Source organism: Anguilla anguilla, chromosome 17, assembly GCF_013347855.1.
Source record: "Anguilla anguilla isolate fAngAng1 chromosome 17, fAngAng1.pri, whole genome shotgun sequence".
Classification (NCBI taxonomy): domain Eukaryota; kingdom Metazoa; phylum Chordata; class Actinopteri; order Anguilliformes; family Anguillidae; genus Anguilla; species Anguilla anguilla.
The window spans coordinates 20258912-20285782 of record NC_049217.1 but is presented as its reverse complement, the minus strand read 5'-3'; the positions used below and the strand labels follow the sequence as shown (position 1 = coordinate 20285782).

At 44.4% G+C, this 26871-nt stretch overlaps 2 protein-coding genes across 6 annotated transcripts in view; both read left to right on the top strand.

The window, feature by feature from the left end:
* The first annotated feature begins 169 nt into the window (after positions 1-169).
* On the top strand, positions 170-14036 carry LOC118217339 (extracellular serine/threonine protein kinase FAM20C-like). Its single transcript, XM_035399255.1, has 11 exons — positions 170-937; positions 4230-4712; positions 5720-5895; positions 7715-7793; positions 8817-8909; positions 9460-9575; positions 10338-10518; positions 11415-11524; positions 11706-11787; positions 11935-11994; positions 12504-14036. Exons 1-11 carry the CDS (start codon positions 858-860, stop codon positions 12778-12780), a joined length of 1737 nt encoding a protein of 578 aa, XP_035255146.1. The 5' UTR covers positions 170-857; the 3' UTR covers positions 12781-14036.
* A 602-nt stretch (positions 14037-14638) lies between these two features.
* Positions 14639-26871, top strand: part of LOC118217331 (nuclear body protein SP140-like protein) — a 38018-nt gene continuing 25785 nt past the window's right edge. The window contains exons 1-17 of one of the 5 annotated variants that reach the window (XM_035399243.1): positions 14640-14794; positions 15143-15323; positions 16661-16835; positions 17514-17732; positions 18522-18641; positions 18873-19006; positions 19820-19882; positions 20308-20364; positions 20739-20787; positions 21315-21497; positions 22286-22425; positions 23174-23242; positions 23756-23883; positions 24114-24225; positions 24393-24467; positions 25051-25194; positions 25698-26128. In XM_035399243.1, the coding sequence (XP_035255134.1) occupies positions 15180-15323; positions 16661-16835; positions 17514-17732; positions 18522-18641; positions 18873-19006; positions 19820-19882; positions 20308-20364; positions 20739-20787; positions 21315-21497; positions 22286-22425; positions 23174-23242; positions 23756-23883; positions 24114-24225; positions 24393-24467; positions 25051-25194; positions 25698-25781 (1896 nt within the window). In that variant the 5' untranslated portion in view covers positions 14640-14794; positions 15143-15179 and the 3' untranslated portion in view covers positions 25782-26128. Of the gene's footprint in view, positions 14828-15142; positions 15324-16660; positions 16836-17513; positions 17733-18521; positions 18642-18872; positions 19007-19819; positions 19883-20307; positions 20365-20738; positions 20788-21314; positions 21498-22285; positions 22426-23173; positions 23243-23755; positions 23884-24113; positions 24226-24392; positions 24468-25050; positions 25195-25697; positions 26129-26871 lie in introns of those variants that run through there. The other 4 variants (XM_035399244.1, XM_035399247.1, XM_035399245.1 and 1 more) reach the window with 4 other exon arrangements.

Below are 26871 nucleotides of genomic sequence, written 5' to 3'. Positions count from 1 at the left end.
GCACGCTCCCTTATCGATCCGTTCAGGTCAGCACACTCCTGCCTCTTACATCAGTGTGATTTACACTGCAGGGTGATCCACTGCCCTCCTCTGGTGCCCAATTAAGCAGGATCAGACTTCCAGGTAATTAATACGGCTGCAGGGGACACGTAGAGCGGGCAGGAGAGAACAAACCGGAGGAAAGAACAGAACACGGTTATATCCTGAAGCTTGTAAAAAATCTTACGCAATGCTGTAGGTTTTGAATTCATTCTTGTCTTGTATATTGCTCTCCACCCCATGGTGTCAGCTATAGTCAAGTCCTTATGAGCTCTGTTTTTAATGCACTCGATTGGTAGGTAGAGAACCAATGAGAAATTGTAGTAAGTCAACAGTTGGCACTATTCCCATTGGTTGACAGAACGGTATTCCAACTGGGTATATTACTTTCTGGTATTTCCATTGGGATCCCAATTACAGTACTTTTTGTAAGAAAAACATTTAAAATGCACCATAGAAGGTATTGATATGGTTGCTAAGGAAACCGCTTGTTTGGCCTCCAAGGCAAAAAGCAACATGCCTCTGGGCTTTGGATCAGGAGGATCTGTTCACTCCCTCTTTCTCTCTCCCTCACTCTCTCTCTTTCTCCCCCTCCCTCGATCTCTTTTTCTCTCTATCTCTCAATTTCTCTTTCTAGCTCTGTGTCACTCTGTAAAAAATGATCCTTCTCCCTCTCTCCCCCCTCCCCTCTTTCTTTTTCTCTCTATCATGCCAGTTGGTGACAGATTGGTGCTGAGAGAGAGAGAGAGAGGAGGATTAACTTCAGCTTCCCTTGCAAGCTGTTAGTAGAGTCAGTGGGGGAGAGCGAGGGGAAGGGAATGCAGATGATCTGTTCTATAGAGAATGCTGTGCTCACCGAAGGCTGGGATTACAAAGGATTATATTATGAAAGTCAGCAGTGAGTGACAGTGTTTGTGCTGCTGCGTGATTTCAAAAGGCCAGGAGAGGAAAGGGTGTTGAGGGAGAGGGAGGGAAGGATGGAGGGAGAGAGAGAGAGAGAGAGAGGGCGGGAGGCAGACAGGCCTGCAGGTCAGGGACAGACAGTCTCGGACGGGGGGTTCGGGAAGAGGCCAGCCTAATCTCTTATACCTGCACTCATACCTGCCTCTCTGTTTCATAATCTACCTGCCAGTCATACAGTACCTGCGGTGTTATGTGACATTATCCAAAAGTACAACCAAATATCCTTTAGTTTGATATCATTTTGTGTGTATTTAATATGCCCTGTGTTTGAGTACGTCTCTTCCCTGTATCTGCTCTGCTCACTTCAGTTTGTTTTTTTCCCTCTCACTCATCTACGTGCTCCCTGTTTTTTTAAATCATTTTCTCCGTCTCTCTCACACTCTCTTCCACACCCCCCACTCTCTCTATCTGGGCTATAAAATATTCATAGACAGCCAGTGAGTAAGTATTCCACACTCAGCTGCATGCCAGTTAAACACACACTCACACACACACACACACACACACACACACACACACACACGCACACCCACCATCAGGACCATAGCCGTTGGCTGCTGGTGCAGTGTGCATCTCTTGACGCAGGCTGTATCCAATCCGTAACCATTAGAACTGTAGCTGCCGTGTCTCATTGTAACCATTTACATTCTGTTCACATGCTCAGTATTACCACTGATACCACTGAGCAATGGTGTTGATCCAGTGTGTGTGTGTGGTAGGCTGGTTGTGTGTGTGTGTGTATGTATAGGGTGTGTGTGCGTGTGTGTGGGGGAGGGGTTGGTGGTGTGTGTGTGTGTGTGTGTGTGTTCTTGTTTACTCATACTCCTGTTACTACACTACTATACAGCAGATGAAGCAGATTAAATGACATTGACAACATTAGCTACTCCATTTCACTGTTATACTGTAACCAGAGTTTTAAAAAAACGCAGCATCAGCTGAACAAGACGCCCCAAACGTGGAGTTAAAGCGGCGGGTGTGCAAGCGGAGAAACATACGAGAGAGAGAGGTGGGGGGAGGAATCGGGGGGAGGGCGAGGGCAGAACAGAGGGGTGGGATGAGAAAGACGAGAGAGTGACGCATGTACCGAGTGAGTAAAGCTGAAGAAGGGATGAGGGGGAAGAGATGGACTTCTGATCTGGGCCGTGCCCGTGGGCATTGCTGGAGAGCGGAGCGATGAGGCACGATCTGCAATGTGAATGTGCGGCTGCGTGCTCTGACGCCGCGTGTGGGAGTTTCAGGCGGCGCGTGGGGGAGCGGCGCGTGGGGGAGCGGTGCTCTGGCGAGCCGTGCCGGGTTGCGTGCCGTTCTCCCGAGACGCTCGTGCAGCAGATCCGAGGACAAGAAAACGGAGAGGCGGGAAAAATGGCGGCTTGTCCACAACCCGTAGGGAGCCGGGGGGGCGGGGGTGGAGGGAGAACTGGGAAGGTAGTATTAAAGATAAAAAGGTGCTAATTGGTATGATGTGTATAGTGTAGATTTAGGGGTGGAGGGGGTGACAGCAAAGTGCGCTCCAAATCGTCGTCCAGACTCGCCTCTTCTGGCTGCATCTTGGTTCCAATCCCATCCTCACTCCTACTTTCTGTACTGATTCAAGATTTTTTTAGGCCTTTTCATGAATGCAAGCTGCATGTAGTCAGGATCTGTAGATTGTTCATTTACATTAACAGTTTAGTGGTGTTACATATATACTCACTGATCTGGAAATTCTGGGAGTCAGTAGTAGGTCGAGCAGTATTGGTCATTTTAACCAGGTGAATACACTCACATTTTTCTCCTATATAGTAAGGCGCTTGGGGTAAGTGTGTCTGCTAAATGAATATAATGAAATAGGAGGTTCAGATTATCTGTGCAAAATGCAAACCACTTCATGCAGAGCCAACTGGGGGGACAGGGTCAGTTCACTGGAAGCTGTTGCCTGACTGTCAGATTCATCTCACAGGGGAAACCAAACATGTTTATTTTGGATGGTGGAGGAGAGGCAGGAAGTACGAATAAGAGCAGGTATAAATATGTACGATGGGGGGTGGGGTCTTCTGTCATTTAAATGTCTGATGATTGGGCACCCACCAACCTCTCCACCTTCAACCAGTGCCTGTGGGGTTCATTGATAGTCAAAATGGTGGTAAAGCTGCTTAAGGTCACCGTGGGGAGATTGTACCGATTTATACATAAGATAAGAGTTTAAAGGAAACATTATCTAAGACTAAAGTCCCTCAACTTTTTAATAGTACCTCTGCCAGTTCAGACAGGCAGACAGACAGACAGACAGACATGGAGATGGACACTATACATATGGATGCCATTATGTTCTGTTGTTTTCTGTCTGTGTTCCCAGGTGAAAGGTAGTGGTAACTGTGGTGTAAGAGAGCTTCTGAGATTCGCTCTCTGAACTATCCTTGCTCACTGACAGTACGCACTAGCCCTCTCGCTGGCAGTACACACACACATACGCACACACACTACATATGCACACATACACGCGCACACACACACACACACAACTGAAGACCGACAAGTAAACAGGTGTATCTCTGTCCTCATTCACATGGGTCACCCTAACCTGGCAACCCTCACTCTTCTGTTTGAACTTCAGTGCTACACCTGATAAGGGATGAGCTTTACTAATGTAGAGAAACACACAGACAGAGCGAGCAAAAATAAAGGAGAGAGGATACAGGAGCTCTGTCTCATTGAAGAAGAACAGACTGAGAGAGAGGAGGGTTTGGAATTGAGTTGATCTGAAATTGAACTGTAAGTAAGGGATGTAGTCTCAGTGATCCATTAGTCTTCCTTAATTTGGGGATCTGTGATTGTGTGATCCTTATGCGGGGGGGGGGGGGGGGGGGTAGGCAGGTGTCTTACTGTTTCCCATGTGATACTTGTGGTGCTATTTTGTTTGTGTACCTATTGATTTAGTAATTACTTCCATTAATAACCTCTAATTACTTATACTTCTCCATATTCTACTGAAAACTGCTCTCTCTCTCTCTCTCTCTCTCTCTCTCTCTCTCTCTTTGACTCTCCCACTCTCTCTGACCTTTTTTTGTTGAGATTATATGCCTCAGTCTTTGTTTTTAATTTTTAAGTGAGGGATTTTTTTTTATCATTCTTTGTACTGTCCAAATTATTTATGCTCTTTGTTGTTAAATAAAGGGCTTTAAGAATTCAAGAAACATCTCTGTCTCTCTCTCCCTCACTCTTTCTCTCTCTCTCTCCCCCCTCAGAAGGATGAGGTTAGGATTGAGACGCTGGCCCCCTCCTCTCTTTGTCCTGCTGGTGTCCGTATCTCTGGCTCTCCATCTGGTCCTCGCCCTCCTGTCCCTCCTGGTCCTCCAGCGGCCCTGTGACCCCCATTCCCCTCTCAGAACCAACGCCTTCCCCCATCCCGCCAACTCCAACCTCACTGCAGCAAAGGCTGGCTCGCCCAAGCTGAGCCCCGATTCCCGAAATGCAGGCTCGTCAAGGAAAATGGACAGCAACCAGAACCCCCATGCGGCCGGAAAGGAGGGGCACGCATTCTCGCCCCCTGACAGGACGGGGTACCCCGTCTCCTCAGGCAGGAGCATGGGCTCGAGCCCCTCCAAACTGCAGGCCCTCTTCAGCCACCCTCTGTACAACCTGCCACGCCCGCCAATCCAGGAAGACGATTGGCTGCTGAGAGTGAAGCCGAAGGTGAAGGACAACGAGAGAGACAGCACACAGGAGTGGTGAGTGAGGGGGCGGAGCCTGTTACCTGCCTGGGCGGGGTCATACAGTGGTCACTTCACCAGGATATGATGTAATACACGTAGAGCAGAACATCAGCTGTGTGTGCCACTGCCTCAGACCATCAGCGCACCACAGCTTTAAGATGGAAAGATGAAAGATGGAATTCTCCAGAACAACTGAAATATAGCTTTTTTTCTCACTGGTATGGTTCAGTCAGGCGCTGTGAACCAGCTTCACTAGCTGCTGATTTATGAATCATTCACAGTACATGGGGCTGAGCTGAATGATTTGCTGTGTGCAAAAAAAAAAAAAAAAATGACAAAAGAATTAAGGTTTTCACATGACATTGATGAATGCTTGAGATCATGTTTTATTAACATGTCGTCCCAACAGAAGACTCATTCCTTACTATTATATACGATTATAAGACACCATAATTATATAACTGTCACTATACAGTGCATAAATTATTTAAGATTATGCAAAATTCATTAATTTCAAATGGGAAGGGAGATCCTGAGAGGGTGGCAGTGTAGTATAATGGTTAGGGAACACGGCGTTTGACTCCAAAGCTGTAAGTTCAGTTCCCAGATGGGGTGCTGCCATTCTCCCCTTCAGCCCTGAACTGTAAACATCCACTTGTGTAAATGGATTGTATTTAATAGAACATCAGCTGCGTAAATCTGGAGAAGAGAGTCTGCTGAATGTAAAAATGAGCTGTAATATTTGCAATGAAGATCTTTAACCCTTTGAGGTGTATGATCACAAATATGTGATTAGAATGTTCATAAGTGAACATTCTAATGCTGATGTAACATTCACTAGTGGTAATTGATAGTAATGGAGTTCTAGAACGCTGACAGAATTTTGAAAGAACATCCCAAAAAAACCCTCATCTTCAAAGGGTAAAATGTTCTGCACCCAGGCTCTCTGAGGCCTCATGGAATGGCGGAAGGCTGTGTGTTTTTGGGGGTAACGGTAAGCGCTTTATGCCCCCCCCCCCAAGGATAAGCGACAGTGAGGACGGGTACGACGCAGCCCACTGGGACAGCACCACGGAGTCGCACCCCCCCTGGCTCCGCTTCCACCTGGGAATCTCTCGCTGGCAGCTCTACGACAGGAAGGACACCGACCTGCAGGCGCTGCTGGAACAGCTGGCCACCCACCGCATCGTCAGCGCAGGTAGGGAGGGTGCCTCCGGTGGAGGGGGGGTCCCATTGCGCCCCTCAGCAACCCTTCGGTGCTGGGAAAGCCCTTTTTCTGCGGCCAGTCTTTGTAAAGATGTTTTTTTGTGACTCCCTTTGTGTGAGTCAGAAAAAGGCAGCTGACTAACTGCAGAATAAAGCGTAGCCATTGTGTTTGTATGTTTGGATCCACCCGAAGCAATTTGACCTGTGTAACCCACATGATGGGTGGAACAGGACGGAAGAGCCGTCCCCCTGTCCCTGATCACAGAAGGGGGTCAGACAGAGACCGTAGGGCTGCTAAAAATATAACAGATACAACGGGAGGGCTACAGCAACCCTGTAGGGCTTCTAAAAATATGACAGATGAGTCAGTGCTGCTGTAGCAGATTCTATGTCAAAACCAGGAAATGTGGACACACTTCACTCTCATAAACTTGCATTCAGGGGTACGGAATCCCCTATGAATTCCAAACCAGTTTTGGGGAAAGGAGCACATAAAATCTTTGCTTGTCAGCCTTCCTTGGTGTGCTGACCACATTGTGTGCTGGAATGCTCACTCAGAACACAGGCTGACGCATCCCTTTTGTTCCAAATGCACTTTTTGTACCGATTTTTGTACTGTGCAGTCTTAATGTTCACATACGCATGACAATAACTCAATGCTCAGTTCACATAATTTAGGCCTGTGTGCCAAGCATCTGCCTTCTGATGTTGAAATGCTCATTTAACATTCTGGAAAGCTGTCTTTGAAAACAACGTAAGTTGAATTCGTAGTTGTTAATTTATGTAGTTTATTAAACCCCATTCAGTCTGACTTTGCTACTGTAATTTACAGGCTGAAATTACCTTTTTTAGTGACTAATAACTGTGCTTCAAAATAAATCATTTTGCCTCCCTCAGTCAGATTTTTCTACAGTGGCACAGACACTCTGCACAGGGCAGAACTGAAAATAAAAATAGCAAATAAAAACTAATTTACATGTAAAATATATAAACAACATTGCAAGGGGATGAAAATGGTCCACCAATTTTTCCATATAGAGCTGGGGTATTTGTACTGGATAGCTTCTGCTAAATATGTCTGACATCAAGCCTGTGTGATATTATGCGTCATCATGTTATGTGTCATCGTGTTAACCATCAACAGTATAATTATTGGACGTTGTCGCAAAAATTGTTACTCCTGTTGTTACCTGTAACCACCAGCTGTGGCGCTCACGGTTATCATCGCCTTTGGCACTGCTTCATCCTGATCATAGTGTATTGTCATAAATAGATCCTATTACTGCCCCTTACATAACGCTACAACATTCTTAAGAAACCGTTAACTTAATTCTGAAGACAGTAATATCAATATTCCAGAGCAATTCAGAAAAGCATAACATCCTGAGCCAACGGGGGGGGGGGGGGATGATTTCTTCGCCCCGTAGGAAATAACACATCCAGCAGTTCAGCACGTAATTCGAGGGGCTGTTAAGCAGCTAAAAGGGTAGAATACTGCACGCCTGAGAATGGTGGGGGTTGAATGTGTCCACAGCAGCCTTCCATCAGTGCAATAAACACACTTGAGTAAATTTGCTTTGCTAGATTTATTGGGATTTGGGTTTCTTGTGTTTTGGCGGCCCCTGGTGGAGAACTGCATGCATGTAATAAAACCCCGCCAATGAACAAGCATGATTCTACAGGAGCTACCTGTGTGTGTACTGGCTTATGTACATTGCCTCAGTTCTGTGCATGTGTTTGCATGTGTGTGTAGTGCGCTGAGTTAATGTGTGCCTGCTGTTGTGAGTCACAGCACTGTATGTGTCTATCAGTACAAAAACCAGGCGGAACTCAACTCAAGCTGGTCATGTCCTTCCCAAACTACGGACAGGCACTCTTCAAACCCAAGAAGTGAGCCCACTTTCATTCATCCTGCTATTAATTTGTTTGAAATTACACAACCAAGCCGTGTTCTGTGTAGCAGATCACCCAGTTTTAGTCAAAGTTAAGGTCAAATTTTTATTGAATCCTGGCCTTTGCCTTATTTTAGAAATGCCGATATTGATGTATAGAGTAAGATACAGCCAGTTAACATTAGCAACCACTGTGAAACCAGAAACCCACTAAATAGCAGCATACGTGCATCTCTGTGTGTCTCTGTACATCTATGTGTATCTCTGTGTCTATGTGTATGTCTGTGTGTATCTCTGTGTCTCTGTGTGTCTATGTGTATGTCTGTGTACCTCTCTGTGTCTCTGTGTGTCTATGTGTATGTCTGTGTGTCTCTGTGCATCTCTGTGTTTCTCTGTACATCTCTGTGTATCTCTGTGTCTCTGTGTGTCTATGTGTATGTCTGTGCATCTCTGTGCATCTCTGTGTATCTCTGTGTGTCTCTGTGTATGTCTGTGTGTCTCTGTGCATCTCTGTGCATCTCTGTGTATCTCTGTGTGTCTCTGTGTATGTCTGTGTGTCTCTGTGCATCTCTGTGCATCTCTGTGTATCTCTGTGTGTCTCTGTGTATGTCTGTGTGTCTCTGTGCATCTCTGTGTGTCTCTGTGTGTCTGTGTGTATGTCTCTGTCTCTGTGCATCTCTGTGTATATCTTTATATCTCTGTGTATGTCTGTGTGTCTCTGTGCATCTCTGTGTATGTCTGTGTGTCTCTGTGCATCTCTGTGTGTCTCTGTGTATGTCTGTGTGTCTCTGTGCATCTCTGTGTGTCTCTGTGTGTCTGTGTGTATGTCTCTGTCTCTGTGCATCTCTGTGTATATCTTTATATCTCTGTGTATGTCTGTGTGTCTCTGTGCATCTCTGTGTATGTCTGTGTGTCTCTGTGCATCTCTGTGTGTCTCTGTGTGCCTTTGTGTGTCTATGTGTATGTCTGTGTCTCTGTGCATCTCTGTGCATCTCTGTGTATCTCTGTGTGCCGTTCACAGGCAGGACAGGGACGCAGAGACAGACTTCAACCTGTTCTACTTCTCTGACTTTGAGAGACACAATGCCGAGATTGCTGCCTTTCACCTGGACAGGTAAATGTTCACACTGAGCCATGCACGCATAGAACAGCCACCCTTCTCTCTCTTTGCCCCTACTCTCCCTCTTTCTTGCTTATTCTCTCTCTCTCTCTCTCTCTCTCTCTCTCTCTCTCGTTCCCTCTCATTCATATTGAAAATGCTTTATTGACAGGACAAACCTTTTGTAAATATTACCAAAGGGCAAAATGATACATTTAAACATTAACACAGATTTGATCAGCATTACATTACATTGCAGGCTTTTAGCAGGCGGTCTTATCCAGAGCAACTTACACAATATATAATACACACTTTATAATCAGCAAACACTATATAACTTGGATCTCTCTCTCTGTCTCTCTCTCTCTGACCTTTTACTTGAGATTATATGCCTCAGACTTTGTTTTTAATTTTTAAATATTAATGGATATTTTTATCATTCTTTTTACTTTCCAAATTATGTATGCTCTTTGTTGTTAAATAAAGTGTTTTAAGAAGTCAAGAAATCTCTCTTTCTCTCTCTTGGCCTCCCTCACTACCTCTCTCTCTCTTCTTTCTCTCTCAGGTTGCTTGGTTTTCAGCGAATACCACCAGTTGTCGGTAGGCTGATCAACGTCACTGCAGAGATCAAAGACATCACCACTGACCGCAAACTGGCCCAGACCTTCTACACGTCCCCTGGTGTGCCCCTCCATCTGTTCAATTCATCTCTCCCTGTGTGTCTCTCTGCCTAAACCAGGGATTCCCTAACTGTCTCAGCTCAGGGCTCCATGAATATGGGGATCAAATGTATTTCACATGTTACAGTACAACACAATGCACTTAGCATGTGACTCCTGCAGTGATGTGCACTTAGCATGTGACTCCTGCAGTGATGTGCACTTAGCATGTGACTCCTGCAGTGATGTGCACTTAGCATGTGACTCCTGCAGTGATGTGCAGTGCATGTGACTCCTGCAGTGATGTGCAGTGCATGCGACTCCTGCAGTGATGTGCAGTGCATGCGACTCCTGCAGTGATGTGCAGTGCATGCAGTTCCTGCAGTGATGTGCAGTGCATGTGACTCCTGCAGTTATGTGCAGTGCATGCGACTCCTGCAGTGATGTGCAGTGCATGTGGCTCCTGCATTGATGTGCAGTGCATGCAGTTCCTGCAGTGCATGTGCAGTGCATGTGACTCCTGCAGTTATGTGCAGTGCATGCGGTTCCTGCAGTGATGTGCAGTGCATGTGACTCCTGCAGTGTTTATTTTGACTTGTGAGAATGTCACAGGAAAGTGTATGCTACTTCCAAGTTTTATATTTGGATATGGAAATGTCAAGCTAATTCTGCTCACGTTTCTTTGCATTGTCTCTCATCAGGAGGTCCGTTGAGCTTGGCATCCTGAATGCAACTGGGCACGCTCCCAACCAACTCTGTTTCTTTCTCATTCTCTCCCTCCCAGTGGGTAACGTGTGTTTCTACGGCCAGTGTTCGTATTACTGCTCGACTGAGCATGCGGTGTGCGGCCGTCCCTTAGCCCTGGAAGCCTCGCTGGCCGCCATGTTGCCCGACCTCTCCCTGGCGCAGAGGAGGTCCTGGAGGAGCCCGTGGAGGCGGTCGTACAGCCGCAGCAAACTAGCACAGTGGGTGCAGCTGGGGTTACCAGGGATACGGTGTGAAGGACAGGAAGGGGCGGGGCCCCATTAAACCACTTATGAGTGGAACATTGGTCAACGACAGGTGGAAATGTGAGGGGCCGAAATATATGTGAGGGGCTTGGAGCTATGTGGTTGCCGGTATGATTCTGGGTGGGGCATTGTTGTTGCACCCTTAAAGGTAATTAAATTGGTATTGCTTCAAGTAAAATGTTCAGCTGTGTACACTCCCGGGAAAAAGAAGTGGGCCAAGCCCAAAATGGCAAAATATTAAGCTTTTAATGGTCTTAACAACAAATCCTTGGTCAGAAAATTAGCAAGAATTAAACAAATGCACTCCTGAGACCTCCTGTGCTACCATTTGCTCGTTTACTTTTGCTGCAGTGAACTGGGCGGCAGTGTGCACAGTGGATAAGGAACTGGGCTTGTAACTGAAAGGTCATAGGTTCGATTCCCGGGTAGGACACTGCCTTATTTTCTGGTTGTCCTACAAGCGATACAAAAACTCTGCATGGATCTCTATGGGAATTGGGGGGTGGGACTAGATTCAGCTGTAAATTATGCTGATACAGTATAGAACATATTTGTTGGCTGAATGGCTTTAAGACATCAAGGTTCCAAGGTATCAAATGAGCCTCAAACCACCGTGCTGCTGCCAGATATGCAGTAGATACTACAAGCATTGTTTCTCATGAATATTTTTTCCATTGAGTTCAACAGGAAAGTTAATCAGGAGAAACAATGCTTGTAGTATCTACTGCATATCTGGCAGCCGCACGGTGGTTTGAGGCTCATTTGATACCTTTGCCATTTTGGGCTTGGCCCATTTTTTTGCCCAGGAGTGTAGATGTAGTCAATCATTACTGGCCTTCTCTCTGTTGCAGATGGGAAAAAGAGCCAAACTTCTGCGCGACTGTGAAAAAGACCCCTCCCTACAACAAAGGCACCCGACTTGTGGACCTGATAGACATGGCCATACTGGACTTTCTCATGAGTTTGTAAAAAAATTGCTAAGTTAATCTCACAAATATATTCCACTGATTTATTGATCAATGGATTGAAGGGTTGATTCGCAGATTGATTGGTTGATTGCCTAATTGGCAGAAACTACAGGATGGTTAAAGAGTCAGTGAGTGTTGGTAACCCATGAGCTTGTCTTTCCTCTCAATGTCCAGGTAACATGGACAGGCACCATTACGAGACCTTTGAGAAATTTGGCAACAACACTTTTCTGCTGCACTTGGACAATGGGCGGGCGTGAGTAGCTGAATAATGTACTGCTGCTATTTGCAGTGTTGAAAGCACTTTATCAGTGCATTATGTGGGGTGAGGTGATAATGGATAAACCTGTGTGTGTGTGTGTGTGTGTTTTATATTTGTGTGTGTGTGTGTTTTGTGTTACAGGTTTGGCCGTCACTCTCGTGATGAACCCTCTGTTCTGGCTCCTCTGGAGCAGTGCTGCAGGTAGGATGCTCTACCTGCATAAAACCATCATCTTCACCAGCTCTGTGCGCTCCCCTCATTAGTAGATTATTTCGCTTTAGAGGGTTTAAAGAGGCTGAAGGAATGCAGGTGCAACTGTTAACCCTGTTAAGCCGGGACTGGTAAAGATCTGCAGTATAAGAACACAAATAGCTTTTCTCAAGTTCATTTCGGAAATAAGAATGAAATAGGCCATGGAAAAAAGTGTGCTTTCAAGTTTGTTTTGTTTCTTCAAATAATTATTCCTCAGTTTATGAAAGCATAAGAGGGCATACATGCATATATATCTGACCTCATCAGTCCCCCTCTACCCCAATCTCTCTCTCTAATCTCATCACACCTCCTCTATCTCTCTCTCTCTTTCCCGCTGACCACATCAAGTCCTCTTTCTCATCCTCTCCCAGCCTCTCATTTTCTCCCTCTCTCTCTGACATCACCACACCTCTTCTCCCTCTAATCCCCTCCTCCATTTCATCCTCTCTTCCCCGCAGGATCCGGCGCTCTACCCTCCTGCGCCTGCAGCTCCTGTCCCGCCCTCAGTACCGCCTCAGCGACGTCATGCGCGCGTCGCTGTCCCAGGACCCGCTGACCGCCGTCGCCCCTCTCCTCTCCGAGCCGCACCTCTCCGCCTTGGACCGGCGCCTCGACGCCGTCCTCCAAACCGTGCGCCGTTGCCAAGGGCGTCGCCGCAGCGTCGGGCGCAGTGATGACGTCGTCTATGACGACATGGCGGGCTACGCGGGCGGTGACACTCCAGCCAGGCTGTGAGGTCATTCGCGCTGCCAGCTGCGCCACTGCAGCTCTGCAAATTACGCAGGGATGCTCTGACCCTGAACACAACTCTGTGCAATGACATCATCATTTGGCTGCAAAATCATGTGATGTCATCACAACTTCATGGCAGAAAAACTAAAGAGGCGGGTCTGTAGCATGTTGTCAAACATATTCAGCCAGGTCCTAATTTTTGTGAGACCAATGGAGAACTAAATCAGTTATTTGATTAAATAGCATCAGTTATTTTGGTATTCCTTATTGTCATATGCTAAGATTTTCAGATTTGGCCAGGGAATCAAAGTGCAAATGTTTATTTATAGATGCCACAACATCACAGCCTTAAACAGCATGTCCTATTCTCAACGAGAAGAAGAAAGTCAATAAAATCTAATTAAACCTAAACAAGTCTCATATTTGCATGAAGGATAAAATGTGCAAGTGGTACCACAGCAAATTATCTTCAGCAAGAGCCCGTCTGGGGTACCATTCCCATACCACACAATACACTGCTCTCTTATTTTAAATCTTAAGCTACTAGGAACTGAATTGAGGTATTTTTCAGTAGATTATCGAGATGCGCCTTCTTGCTGTGAGGCGACACTGCCACCCACTGCACCACCATGCCACCCCAAAGTAAAATCTCTAAATTAAAAAAATTAAAAATCCACTTGATATTGTTCAGTTCCTTTTGGAAGTGCAGTGATCTATGCGCAGGCACCGTTGGTCACATTAAATGAGATCAAACCAGGGCCCTCTGACTCCAGGTGGTCTTTACAGACTGCCCTGATGCATTAAAGACAGTGTGTGCTTAAGTTTAATGCTGTCCATTACTTTGCACCACGCACTGAGGATGGAAGAGCCATATTTACTGAAAGTTCTTGCAATGCACATGTTTAAGGTTTTTGCACATGCAAACTGTATTGACCAATGAAGTCAGTGGAATTTTTCTTTTTTTTTTTTTTTGGAGCAGACATCTTTTTCCGCATGTGAAAGCCCTTAATGCGGTTCTTCCGGGAATATGAAATGATAAGAAAGAAGGAAAAAAAGCATAAGCAACCCCTTAAAGTGCCTTGTAAAGAGAATACGGAGCTGTGACAATTTTCTGTTACTCTGACAGAAATTGCTAAATGGCTATATGACTGAAAATTAAAGAACATTTTAATGCATAACTGCAACGTTTTAGAAAGTACATTTTTCTAAAGATAAAATGTAAAATGTAAGACATACTAAGCATGTAAACAAAACTTGAATCTTTCCTCACATTTACATTAATTTTCCAAAAACAAAAAGAAAAGAACAAGAAGAAAGCATTCTCATGCTCTACTGACTGAGCTATTCCGTCTTTTGACATTTGTAATTTTATTTTAAATAATATTAATTGTTAATTTTCTTCTTTGATTTGAAGATGTACTATTTGCTTTCTACAGTTATTGTATTGATAATTTTCGCCCTGAGGCAGATCAGCTGTCCAGGCAGAAAGTGCTCTCTGAGGTGGTTCAGTTTGGGGCAATTTTAAGATACGTTTTTTAAAGACATTAAAACTTCCTATACCGTTGCAGTAGCACTTTAAATTACAGTATGAACTGTAGCAGAACACTGTAAATGTAGTCTCGTGTAAACTTTTCTCAACATTGCCGTTATTTCTCACATTCAGTCAAATTCATCAGTCCTCGACGCTGGCAGACCAGCTTTTTATACTTTAACAGTCTGATCCTCTAACGTCACTCTTCTCAGAGAAGAAATGAAAATAGAATTCGGTTTATGAATTTTACGTTCTAAACATCTTACAAGAAACGTCACCGTTGTTGACTCGCTGTACCATCACAGTAGAAAGAAAGGCGTCACGTGTTTTTTGGTTTCGCTTTCTATTCGTCATAAATAGTGGACTGTTATACTGTGTAATGTACACCATGTCTTCCGGGACGGTCTGTTAGAAATGGCGGGAGTCGTGGGATATACGTTTTACGCAGCGAAATTTTAAACTGTACTGCAGATCTTTCACGTATAGGTAGGTTACGGGTACATTCGGACAGACATAGAAGTAAGGTTATTTTTCTGAACTTTTTTTCCCTCTCTTTTTTGCTTGGGTGGACTGCACAGAACAAAGTACAGCCAGAGACGGAGTGTGACAGCTCTTAGATAATTAATCTATCAGATTTAATCATTGAGTCAGCAGATTAAACTCAGAATACGCAAATTGCGTAGGAACTAGGAAATTAGTTACAGTATAACTGATTACCTTGTCAGTAGGCACCTGTGGTTAAAAACGCAAAAGCTTTATAAACTCAGGAAGCGTTCTGTTTATTTTTCTTGGATCGTTAAGTATTCTTTCAATGTTTTACACCAAATGTTCCAGGTGCGCGAAACTGGGCGGATGGTAAACACGACAGGCTATGGACCCGCTGGATTTTTTAACTCAGGAAGAGCTGTTGCGGTTTTTCCACTGTAAGAAGACGGAGATGTCGTGCATTGAGCAACCTCATACTTTTCTCAACCAGCTAAGAGACCACAATCTCGTTCCAGAGGACCTGTATAAGGTTAGAGTATATCTGTAGAGCCCGTTATATCGATCGTGCATACCTCTGTTTATACTGTGTGTGTGTCTGTGTGTGCAGTTGCGGACTCAGGCTGTTTGAAGGGAAGGGGCGAAAAAATAAAAAGGGCACCTACTGCACGACATGGGGCCCCACCTGCGCGCAAAAAGCTATAATGCATCATGTATGATGAAATAGTCTTCATCCTTGATTAAGATTAACATTATGTTATTAGGCGAACCACACCTCTATGATAAAACCACACAGGGAACTATAAACCTTTACAATGTATGTAAGCAGGGTTTGAGAGGTAAATTCAAAATCTTAGTATTTGGCGGAACCCCTAGACCGTCGTCATGGCACCCACTTTGGGAAAGCCTGCCCTAGGGGGCATGTTGTAGGGGAGACTGTAGGGCACTGCATCTCATTTTCTTCACTGGGATTATTTTCTCTCCATTGCAAGGGCACTTCATCTTGTTTTCTCACTTGGAAGGGCATCTAAGAGGGCACTTCATGAATTTTTTTAATCAGAAAGGCACCTGTAGGGAACCTTAAGTTTATCCCATTGTAAGGGCACCTATATGGCACCACATCACATTTTCTCCACTGGAGGGGCATCCATTAGGAAACTTCCCCTCATTCTCACACATGTAGGGACACCCTTTACAGCACTGCATCACATTTTATCCACTGGAGGGGCACTTCTCCATTAGAAGAGCACCTAATTTGGCACTTCATCATGTTTTCTTACCTGTAGGAGTACCCTATACAGAACTGCATCCCATTTTCTCTACTGGAAAGGGCACCATTTGGGACACTGTCATGTAGGGGGAGCATAGAGGGCACTTTATAACGGCACCCTTTTCCATTGGAAGGGCACCCATAGGGAACGTCAAGTTTAAACCATTGTAAGGGCACCTTATAGGGCACTGCATCACGATTTCTCCACTAGAGGGGCACTCATTAAGACACGTTATTGAATTTTCTTGCTCTAGAGGGCACATCATAATAATTTATTGCATGAAGGGGCACCCTAGAGGGCACTCAATCATTTTTTTCCCATCTGAAGGGCAGCCAATAGGGCACTTCCTCTCGTTTTTGCCACTCTAGAGGGCACTTTAGCAACGCTTTTTCAACCATGGGGGCACCAGGGGGGCGGTCGCCCCCCCTGACCCCCGCCCACCCCCCCCCGAGTTTGCCAGTGCCTACGTATGTGTGTGCATGTGTTCTGGCCCTGTCTATTGGTTCATACATTACAGAGACGCTGTCTGTTTGTCTTGCTATCTTTACAGTACGGTATATTATTGTACAGTACCTTTCACGTGTGTGTCTGTGTGCAGAAAGTGATGAGGACAAGGAGTAAGCTGCAGAGAGAGAAGAGTTTTTACCGGGTACTGGACTGGCTGGAGACTGAGAGGCCCCATTGCATCAAGCTCTTCTGGAACTGTGTGTTCAAAGACCACATACTGCTGCTGTACCCTGTCATCCGTCAGCTGAAGAGCAACTTGCTGGATGGTCAGTCCCCTGTGTAGTCAGGCTCAGTGTCCACCAGTCCTCTCTGAGCACATCATTTAAAGAATGGTCAAATAAAGAAAATTTCATTTTTATTCATTTTCACATTGTTCCCAATGTAAAGTTTAATAGGCTAAATTATATTATTTCACTTAGCCACTGTAATATAATAGCCTCAACATGGGCAGTCTGCCTCCATGCTATGTCGCGACTACCTCCCACAGACGGAAAGCGATGGAGTGCCTACGTCGACCCTATGTCGCTTTTCTCAGTGTGCTGTCTGGGTGGTTACAAGTCCAGTTCCATCACCACCATTCCACATTCAGATGTGGGTTGTTGCATCATCTTACCAGAAATAAAAAAAACAAGGTTCTACAACTACCTTCTGCAACTGCTATTGTCTAGTCTTTTCTTTTAAATTCAGGTGCAGTCTCACTACACTGGCCTTTTCCTTAATTGTTGTTTGAGCTTCTGGGTGTCAGCACAATCGGAGTAAACATTTTAACCATTCTACTATTAGTGGAATTTGTTGTGCATAATTTAAACTTGGTTTAAACTGAGTTTGATTAATTCAGTGCAATTTTCATTCAGAAGCACATATTTCGAAGCCTTTGATTGATCTGTCAGTTTGACTAACCTGAAACTGATGTCCTTTTTTTTCATTTTTTAAATAAAATTCAGGATCTTTCCGCTTTGCTGAAGACTTGCCTGAGAAGGAAGCAACATCAGAGGAATGCAGGGAGGAGGAGAAAAAGAAGACTGAAGTAAAGAAGTCTGAAGAAAAGAGGGGGAAGAAGAGGAGCGAGAGTACGGAGGAAGAGGAGGAAGAGGAGGAAGAGGCAGGTCCCTCTACCCAGTCCACACCTAGCAAGAGGAAAAAGCTGCAGAAACTATCTTACAGTGAGTTGCTGGCACAGATTCAGTCACATTGCATTGCGCTTTGTCCTCAGGCCACAGATTAAATCAAAATCGCTTTGCACAGGGGGCCACTGGGTGGCTCATTCAGGTAAGGCACCACGCTGTGGTGTATGGATGAGCCTCATGGCCTCAGATCAAATCTAGGCCGTGGCAGTGCCGACTGTGGCTGGTGGCTCCGTAGGATGATGCCAGTTAGCGATTGTGTCGCCCGGGGTATGGGAGGGTTCAGTCCAATAGGGATCCACGTTCATTGCTATCGCCCCTGCTGGTTGTTCAGATGCCTGGGAAAGCTACATATGAAAGGTCATCCTTCAGCTCCGCTCTGTGAAAGCTTAGCTGCAGTCTGAGGTGTGAAGAGAAGCAGCTGGCAACACATGATTCGGAAAAGAATGTGGATGTCCGACTGGGCAATGGGGTTTGCCCCACGTTGCACAAAATAATGTCCTTAATATTGAGTCATTTGGCTGGAAAAGACTAGTTTATTTTTTTCTGATCTTTACCTCAAAATAATATAAATATGTATAAAATATAACAACCAAAATTCATTTCTGTGTTTTATTCCAAGATTTCAAGAGTCAAGATTTGTAGTTTATTGTCCCTAATAATAATTTGACATACATGTTGAACGAAAGTTATTAGCTAAACGACGCATGAGAGAAAAGTCCCATGTTCAGCAGTGTGTACTCTAACCTGTGAGGGTAACATTCACAGCAGCAGCAGTCGTTTCTATGCGCTGCCCGGCTCGTGTCTCATTGCTGCTTTGTGATTCAGGTTCTCCGATCAGTAAGGGTGTGAAGGAGGACATCTGGACATGGCCGTTGTACAAGAAAGTGCTCCCTGTCACCTGTGGCAACAAGGAAGGCAGCCTTTACCGAGACAAACTGGCCAAAGGTGAGCCGAGAGTGAGACACACAGGGTTGTGTGTCTTGTGTGTGTGCGTGTGTGCGTGTGTGCGCTCACCTGTGTGCGTGTGCATTTGTTGTGTGCCTGTGTGTATGTGCGTGTGTGCGCACACGTGTGTACTCACCTGTGTGTGTGCGTTTGTGTGTGCCTGTGTGTGTGTGTGTGTGTGGCCCGGTGTCCTGAAATGGATGCTCCATGGCGTGCCTGTGTCTGTCCCAGGAGAAGAGTGTATCCTGGCAGAGGGGCGCTGGTTTACCCCATCGGCCTTTGAGGAATTTGGGGGAAAGAAGAGCAGCAAAAACTGGAAGATGAGCATTCGCTGCCAGGACACCCCCCTGCAGAAACTGATCGAGGTCAGAGAGAGTGAGGATGGGGGTGTACACTGCTGAAAACACATCACACACCCTTTATAACTAATTTACACTGATATACACAGCACAGTATACACCCTGTAAAACGGCTTTACACTGAAATATACAGCACAATATACATCCTGTAAAACTGCTTTACTCTGATATATACAGGACAATATATACTATGTAAAATTGATTTACACTGATATATACAGGACAATATACACCATGTAAAACTGCCTTACACTGATGCACAATATACACCCTGTAAAACTGCTTTACACTGATATATACAGGACAATATACACCCTGTAAAACTGCTTTACACTGATATATACAGGACAATATACACCATGTAAAACTGCCTTACACTGATATATACAGGACAATATACACCATGTAAAACTGCCTTACACTGATATATACATGACAATATACACCATGTAAAACTGATTTACACTGATATATACAGGACAGTATACACCATGTAAAACTGATTTACACTGATATATACAGGACAATATACACCATGTAAAACTGATTTACACTCATGTTCTTCACTACTGTTTGTCATTCTGGATAAGAGCATCTGCCAAATGATTGTAATATAATATATGGGGGTATTTTAGTTTATACTGATTTTTCACATGGAATGTGACATTCTCATTCACAGGCTTTTTCTAGGATCTTATGGTTGAAGATTTTGTCATTAGCAATGTTGTGTTTGATGCATTGTGGATTGAGGATCTGCTGTTCAAAACACTTGAGACTTAACTCTGTGGAAACCTGCCTGTCTGACTCTCTTCTCTGTAGGAGGATCATTTGAAATGCCCGCGTTTCCTCTCACGACGGAGTTTGTCCAGTCAGAGCAAACAGGTAACAGTTTCCCTTGACCTCTACTACTCAGATAATATGCTTTCCAGCAGTATCACAGCGGTGGAGACCCTTCATGGACTGTGTAGGACCTCCAGGTAAATTGAGTAACTGCGTTGTGTTGAGTTGCATCAGTATGCTGTACTCAGGCATGCAAGTATCACTTCTGCTTATGCAGTTTCTTAGCTTCGGCTGTAGCCTCCTGACCTCTTCATCAATTGACTGTCTTATGTAGTTTCCCTACGTCCACTGCTTTGATAAGTAGCCTGCTGTATGGATGGATAAGAGAGTTTGCTAAATGCTATCCTGCTGTAACTCGCCACAGCGCCCCCTATTGTTGGGACTCTGCTCCCACCTCTTACACAGACACAGAAGCTTTCCTACAGTCATGTGAAAACGGCAACGTGCATACTGCCTGTTCCCCACAGGGCAGCCACTCAGGATCTTCTTCAGACAGTGAGAGGCCTGAACTGAGCCGTGGGAAGGTAATTCAGTGGCCTGGATTCAGTCATCCTCTTCCCCAGGTTATCCCCAGATGTTCAGACGCTGTGGTCGCGAGCTCAGTTTGGCGAGTTCTGCCGCGTGTATCGAACATCCATTATGCCGTGGAGCTTTTGCCGCTCCGCGCTTTTTGCAAATATAAAGAGTAAGGGGGCCGCCTTTTCAAAAGGGCCGTGCGGATGGAGTCGGTTGGGAGACACCGTGGCCCAATTATGCACCCCCCGCCCCCCAAGTAATGGCACTATCTGGATTCCATCTGGACCATGGGGCTGCATCACTGTGCTGAGAACAAGCATCTCCATTTGGGTTGAGACATTTTATCAACACTAGGAGATGTAATGCCTTTGTTTTGTTTCAGAGAAGGACAACTTCATCACATCCCAGGCAGTCTGAGCACAACATCTTTGGTAGGTACCCTTTCACAAGATTAGACAGACACCTGACCTCTGCTAGCTTGTCATTCTACCTTAGTTAACCATGTGAACGGTTCACCAGCCTTCTTGGCCACCTCAAGTATTCCTTTGTGTACACTGAATGTGGTATATACCAGTATACACCAGTGAATGTGCTATATACCAATATCCACCACTGAATGTGTAATATATCAGTATACACCACTAAGTGTGGTACATACCAGTATACATCACTGAATGTGCTGTATACCAATATCCTCAACTGAATGTGTAATATACCAGTGTATACCACTGAATGTTCCATACTCCAGTATACAGTGTGAATATAATATATATTTGTTTCCAGTGGCCTGGACGCATGTTCCCTCAGCATGCGTGCAGTCAGACATTTGTTTGGCCAGACAGTTACTCTGATTCTGAGAGAGTGGGTTATAATGGTGGAGCTGTTTTAAAATGGGTAACTTTTTTGTAGAGGCTACATGGCTCTCTGTGACTACAAATCCCACTCTTATGTTTTTCAGAATCAGACACTGATTTTGAAGAAGAAGAAGAGGAGGAGGAGGAGGAGGAGGAGGAGGAGAATGACCAAGAGGCAGTTGGTAATGGAGATGAGGAGTGCCAAGGTGAAGTGGATAAGCCAGAATTTCTGTCTGTCACCTGTGGATCAGCTACTGGAACTTTACAGAAAGATCGCTTTGCATCAGGTCAGTGTGTGTGTATGTGTGTATGTGTGTGTATGTGTGCATGTATGTGTGTGTGCGTGTGTGCACATGCACCTGTTCATGCATGTGTGTGTAGGTGTGTGCATGCTTGCACGTGTGGGAGTGCATAAGCTTCTATGAAGTCAGTGTTCACTAATATGATCACTTTGAATGGAGATTGCATGGTTTAACCTCCGTCTTGTCTCTTTCATTAGATGTACATTTTCTGACTAGATTTCCATGTTAAACAACTGGAGTCCTTTTGTAATTAGCTAGTTGTGTCCTTGATAATAATTTGATATGAATGTGCGGTGACAGTTATAACACCTTTGTCCATTAATGTGGGAGCACTCCTAAAGGACTACTCTGCTGACAGTGAGAAGGGTTTCAAGGGTTGTTCTTCATGATCATATTTCTTATGGGAATTCTGTTCAGCATTTTCACTGTTCATCATTTCCTTTTATTCTGTTTCTCCTGGACTCTCCCCATCTCGGTCACTCCCAATATATTTACAAAGTCAGTAAGTTTTCACAGGAGTCGTTCTGTCACAGCACATAAGGCTTATCATAAGCGTGTTATCTCCGCCACTCCCTGCGTGCCGGGTGTGGAAAATCCCTTGACTGTTGTGAAGTTTTGATGGAAATCAAACGGTAAACCTCAGAACATGTTGAGCTGTGAAGTTCCCTCGTTATTCGCCGGGTAAAGGGGCCCCCGGTTTCGATCAGGGGCCCAGGTGTGTTTCGGAAGCGTGACGACTGATTCGTCTTCTCTCTGTCCACGCAACATCCCAGGGACCTCTGGGAAGTGCATACGGACGGCCAGCAAATGGCTGACCCCCGTCGAGTTTGCCCGGGAGGACCCGGTGTTGGCCAACAGCTCCTGGAAGAAAAGCATCCTGTGCCAAGGAATCCCCATCAGTGACCTCATCGAGGTAGAGGAGACAGAGGAAGGGAGGGGACGAGGGCGGGGTATCTTTTTATCGCAAGGTTCTGAAGTGTCAATGTGTAGCGTGGTATTTAAATAATTCTTTAAAAATACAAAAACAAAATTCTGTTGAACAGCAGGAAATATAGCTTTTGAGTTCTAACAGACATATTTTTTTAATGATCTTATGTTTTGCAAGTTTAAACACTCCATGCAGTCACTTTTTAAAAATGTATTTACAGTGTCTGTTAAGCCACAAGTTAAAGTTGTACACCTATAAATTCATAAACAAGTAAATGGTAAAATTCCCTTCTCATGTAAAGTATGTATTTTAAACACAAGGGTTTGAGGAACATAATGCTCACATCTGATTGGCAGTCCACTAAAGAGTTGCGCGGTTTTTTGTTCAAACGTAAATTCCCTGTTCACCTACGAAAGAAAGATGGTATCCAAGTGACAAATATCAAATCCTTCTGTTGGAGCAGCATAATAGCTTTGCTGCTATCAGGATACAAAGTATTGGTTTTTTGGGTTCTTTTTGTGTAATTATCTTAAAAAACATTGATTTCACAGGATATTTAATTTCGCAATATCCTCTCTGTTATGGTCAAGTGCAGTTATTCATCTCTGTCATTGAAAGGCTGACATCCAGGAAAGACTTGGACAGACTGACATCCAGGAAAGACATGGACAGACTGACATCCAGGAAAGACTTGGACAGACTGACATCCAGGTTGTGTTTCTCTCTTCCACAGAGGCGAGTTTTGATACCCCACTCGCTCCTGTGTGGGTGCAGACTCTGCAGCAAGAAGAAGAAGTACCTGGTGAGACCCTCCCCCTGCTGCCATAGAAACACCTTCATCCACCCAATCGCAGCACCCGGACCTCTAATCTGTCCGGTTCCTGTGGGCTCATCAAGGCTGGCATCGTACCTTCAATTGGCGTATATTACAGACTGAGCGTAAATCAGTACTACGCTGTGGTAATAATAAACAGCATCATGGAAAGACCACAGTGAAATATGGTGTGAGCCTATAAATGGTGGATAAAGAAGCTCAGTGTATAAATTACATGGGTATGACAGTAATACAACTGTGTTGTAGAGCAGAATTCAAACAATGACACACTTGCGAGCATTTAGCAAAGTGATGGTCAAAATAGTCACCGACACAGAAGATACAAACTGTTCAGTGACATTTAATGCATACAAAGATAAGGCAAAAATGGGAGAAGACGGAAATATGAATGTGTATAAAAACTGAAGTGCTTGTAAATGTATCCTAATAGTGACAGAAAGCTTGGCTGTCTATGGCCTGCCTTGTCTTCCCTGTGTGCAGATGGAGCAGGAGAACGATGATTACTGCGCTGTCTGCGTTCGGCGGGGAAGCTTGCTGTGCTGTGACCGGTGCCCCCGGGCCTTCCACACAGGATGCCACCTGCCCACTGTGGACAAGGGCACGCTGGGGTGAGCGCCACCATGTGGCGGGGGGGAGTGTGTGCTCTCTTTTTTTTGTTTGTTTTTTTCTTCTTCTTTAAAAGGGTAGTTCACTCTGTTCAGGCTGTATGTATTAGTAACATGTATATATGTGTTTATACATACTGTGTACTGTGTTGACAGAGATGGGGAGAGAGTATATTTAACTGCAATATTTGTGCGTGCATTATGTGCATGCGCGTGCGTGTGTGTGTACGCAGGGAGCAGTGGCTGTGTACATACTGTGTGCTGACAGAGAGCCAGGGCTGGAGATACACGCGTGACTGGTCTCTCACACAGGCTCTGGAAAGCTGCATCTCAGAATTCATTCTGGTGAGACCCGACGACCTGCAGCCTTACGTTTCTTGTGTTTTTCCTGTGGCGGTCCAGCCGCCACACTCTCTGCGAACGCGTACTGTTGAAAAGATGTCTGTGGATGAGTGTGTCCGTGGAGGGCAGTGCAGTACAGTGCTGAAGGTTGTGCTTTCACTGTTCCACAGGAATGCCAGTATCTCCTGCTTCAGCTCTACAATGCTGACAAGGATCATATCTTCTTCTCTGACCCATGTGACACAGTGAGTCCCACTGCCTGATTCTGAAAGTGCCACCCTCAATTTGCCAGTGTTCCCACATTAGTTTACTGTGTGTCTCAGAGTGTGTGGCTGGGTCAAGTGAGTTTGTAGTGTGCAGAGCTGTGGGTTTGCATGTGCGAGTATGTTAATGTACCTTTATAGAAATGGAAGTGTAGCGGCAGTGTAGCATAGTTGGTAAGGAACCGGGCTTTTAACCAAAAGGCCATAGGTTCAATTCCTGGTCGGGGCACTGCACTCTTGAGCAAGGTACTCAACCCAGCATGCTCTAAATGGATGCAATGTAAATGCTATGTAAAAGTTGTGTAAGTTGCTCTGGATAGGAGCGTCTGCTAAATGCCTGTAATGTAATGGAACATACTGCAATATATTGCAAGTATGTGGACTTTCTGGAAAAAATAGTAACATATTTAACTCCTCCTACAGCCTGTGTGTGTATATATGTGTTTGGGTACATACCTGTGTTTAAATATATTTATCTGAGTGTGTAACTCAGATAAATAGCTGTGTGAGTGTGTGAGTTTTTGTGCACATACCTGTGTTTAAATATAAATTCTTTTGGTGCAAGGTGCCTCGCTACAAGGAATTCATTAAGAACCCTATGTGGCTGGACAAGGTTGCAGAGAAGCTGCAGGACAGGCAGTACTCCTCTGTAGGCCAGTTTGTCTCTGACATCCATCTCATCTTTAAAAACTGCGCCACATTCAACAGGGTAAGACTGCCACTGTGCATGGGATTCTGTGAGCTGGCTCCATACTAAGAAAAGCTGCAGAGGGGGAACTGTGCACCATTCATTACCATTCATTAGCCCATTAACAGGAACACAGATTACAGATAGCTTGCAAGTGGTACAAGTCAAATTTTACATGTTTAGAAAGCGGTTACGGGTCATAGCATTAGCCTCACACGGTAAAGCTGCTGGGCCTGCAGTTAATCAATACTATTTCAAATTAAACTATTCATTTGGAGAGCAGTGCACAATTAATAAACCATAAAGAATGAATCTCATGTTCCTTCTATTACATGGAATACTGCATGTACGCTTCACATTCAATATAAAGTTCATAAAGATTAATGAATTACGATTAACTTGAGATCTAAGTGTGTAAAGCAGACCTGGAGAATGAATGCTCTTTCATAGTAAATAAATAAATAAATAGTTTTGTTTGATAGTTTAATTTCCTTTATTCACTTTGTGTCTCCCCTTTTGGCCAGGACAATGAATTTGGACAAACGGGTGCAAGACTCAGGCAATTATTTGATGAGGAATTTCAACATGTCTTCAGTGTGAAGAACTGACTTAAATGTTTGCATTGTGAGCTGTCCTCTCAATGTCTAAGCAAGTGTGTATAACAGCCGAAAACTGTCCTGTTTTTTCGGTGTTATATGTCCCATAACTTTGAGTACACATAACAGGGTGTCAGACGCATACATGTAGATTTCATATGAAATATTAATCATTCATAAGTAGTACAACTTCAGGCCTCATAAACCCACTTTTAGCAAGTCATAGCCTGGAGTTTTTTTGTTTTGTTTGTTTTTAAAACGTATTTTTATATTTGGGAGTTATGTATTATGTGATCACAAAATACCTTCAAAAAAATGTGTATTTCATTTTTTAAAATAAAAATATACATTAAAAATTATTGCCTGGGAATAACGTATGAGTAAATGGTTTTACTATTGTTTGATATCAGCCAAATGTTTACATGTATAGAATGTTTGCTCGCAATTAATGTCATTTAATCGTTTAAGCAAACTTTAACTGTTTTTTATTTTTTTTTATTTTAATGAACGTAAGAAAACAGCTGTGTTCTATTAGCAAAACTTTTAACTCTCAAATAAACAAAAGCGAGCAATATTACAACTATATCGTGTTAATTCACTCAAACTCGATATCGGCACGTTGACATATTGTCAAAAATTGGACAGTGATATTCAGGGATAGGCTACCTTGGCTATTCTGATGTTTTTTATGTCAGTTTGTCGGCAACTTTTCTCGCGTTGATCATTTTAAGCGCTGTCGGTGGGCGACTGGGTGTTGTATGTATTTTTTACAGTCTCTGATGTGAACCCGCTATGTTTCAATTAAAAAACCCCCCCCTCAAAAAAAAAAAAAAAAATCAAATCCAAAGGTACACTACCCACTATGTCTATGCCTGTAACGAGTGCATAGCATGTGCGTAGACGGTGACATCAGTAATTTATGCAGGACGTGCTCCCTTGCGTTGTTGTTCGACCTCAATAATGCAACCCTCCTCATGAATATGTATGACTACCTTTATTCAAGGTCCCTCATTGGCCACAATCAGAAATGATACGTTAACGTGGCGATTTTTGTTGTGTTCATGCGTAAAAAATATTACGCAGCGTTTCCGTCAGTGTATTG

Coding starts and splice junctions, on each gene's coding strand:
- LOC118217339 (XM_035399255.1), top strand. CDS start 858: ATGCAGATGATCTGTTCTATAGAGAATGCTGTGCTCACCGAAGGCTGG. Junction 938..4,229: donor TTATATTATGAAAGTCAGCA/GTGAGTGACAGT, acceptor CTCCCCCCTCAG/AAGGATGAGGTTAGGATTGA. Junction 7,794..8,816: donor GCACTCTTCAAACCCAAGAA/GTGAGCCCACTT, acceptor TGCCGTTCACAG/GCAGGACAGGGACGCAGAGA.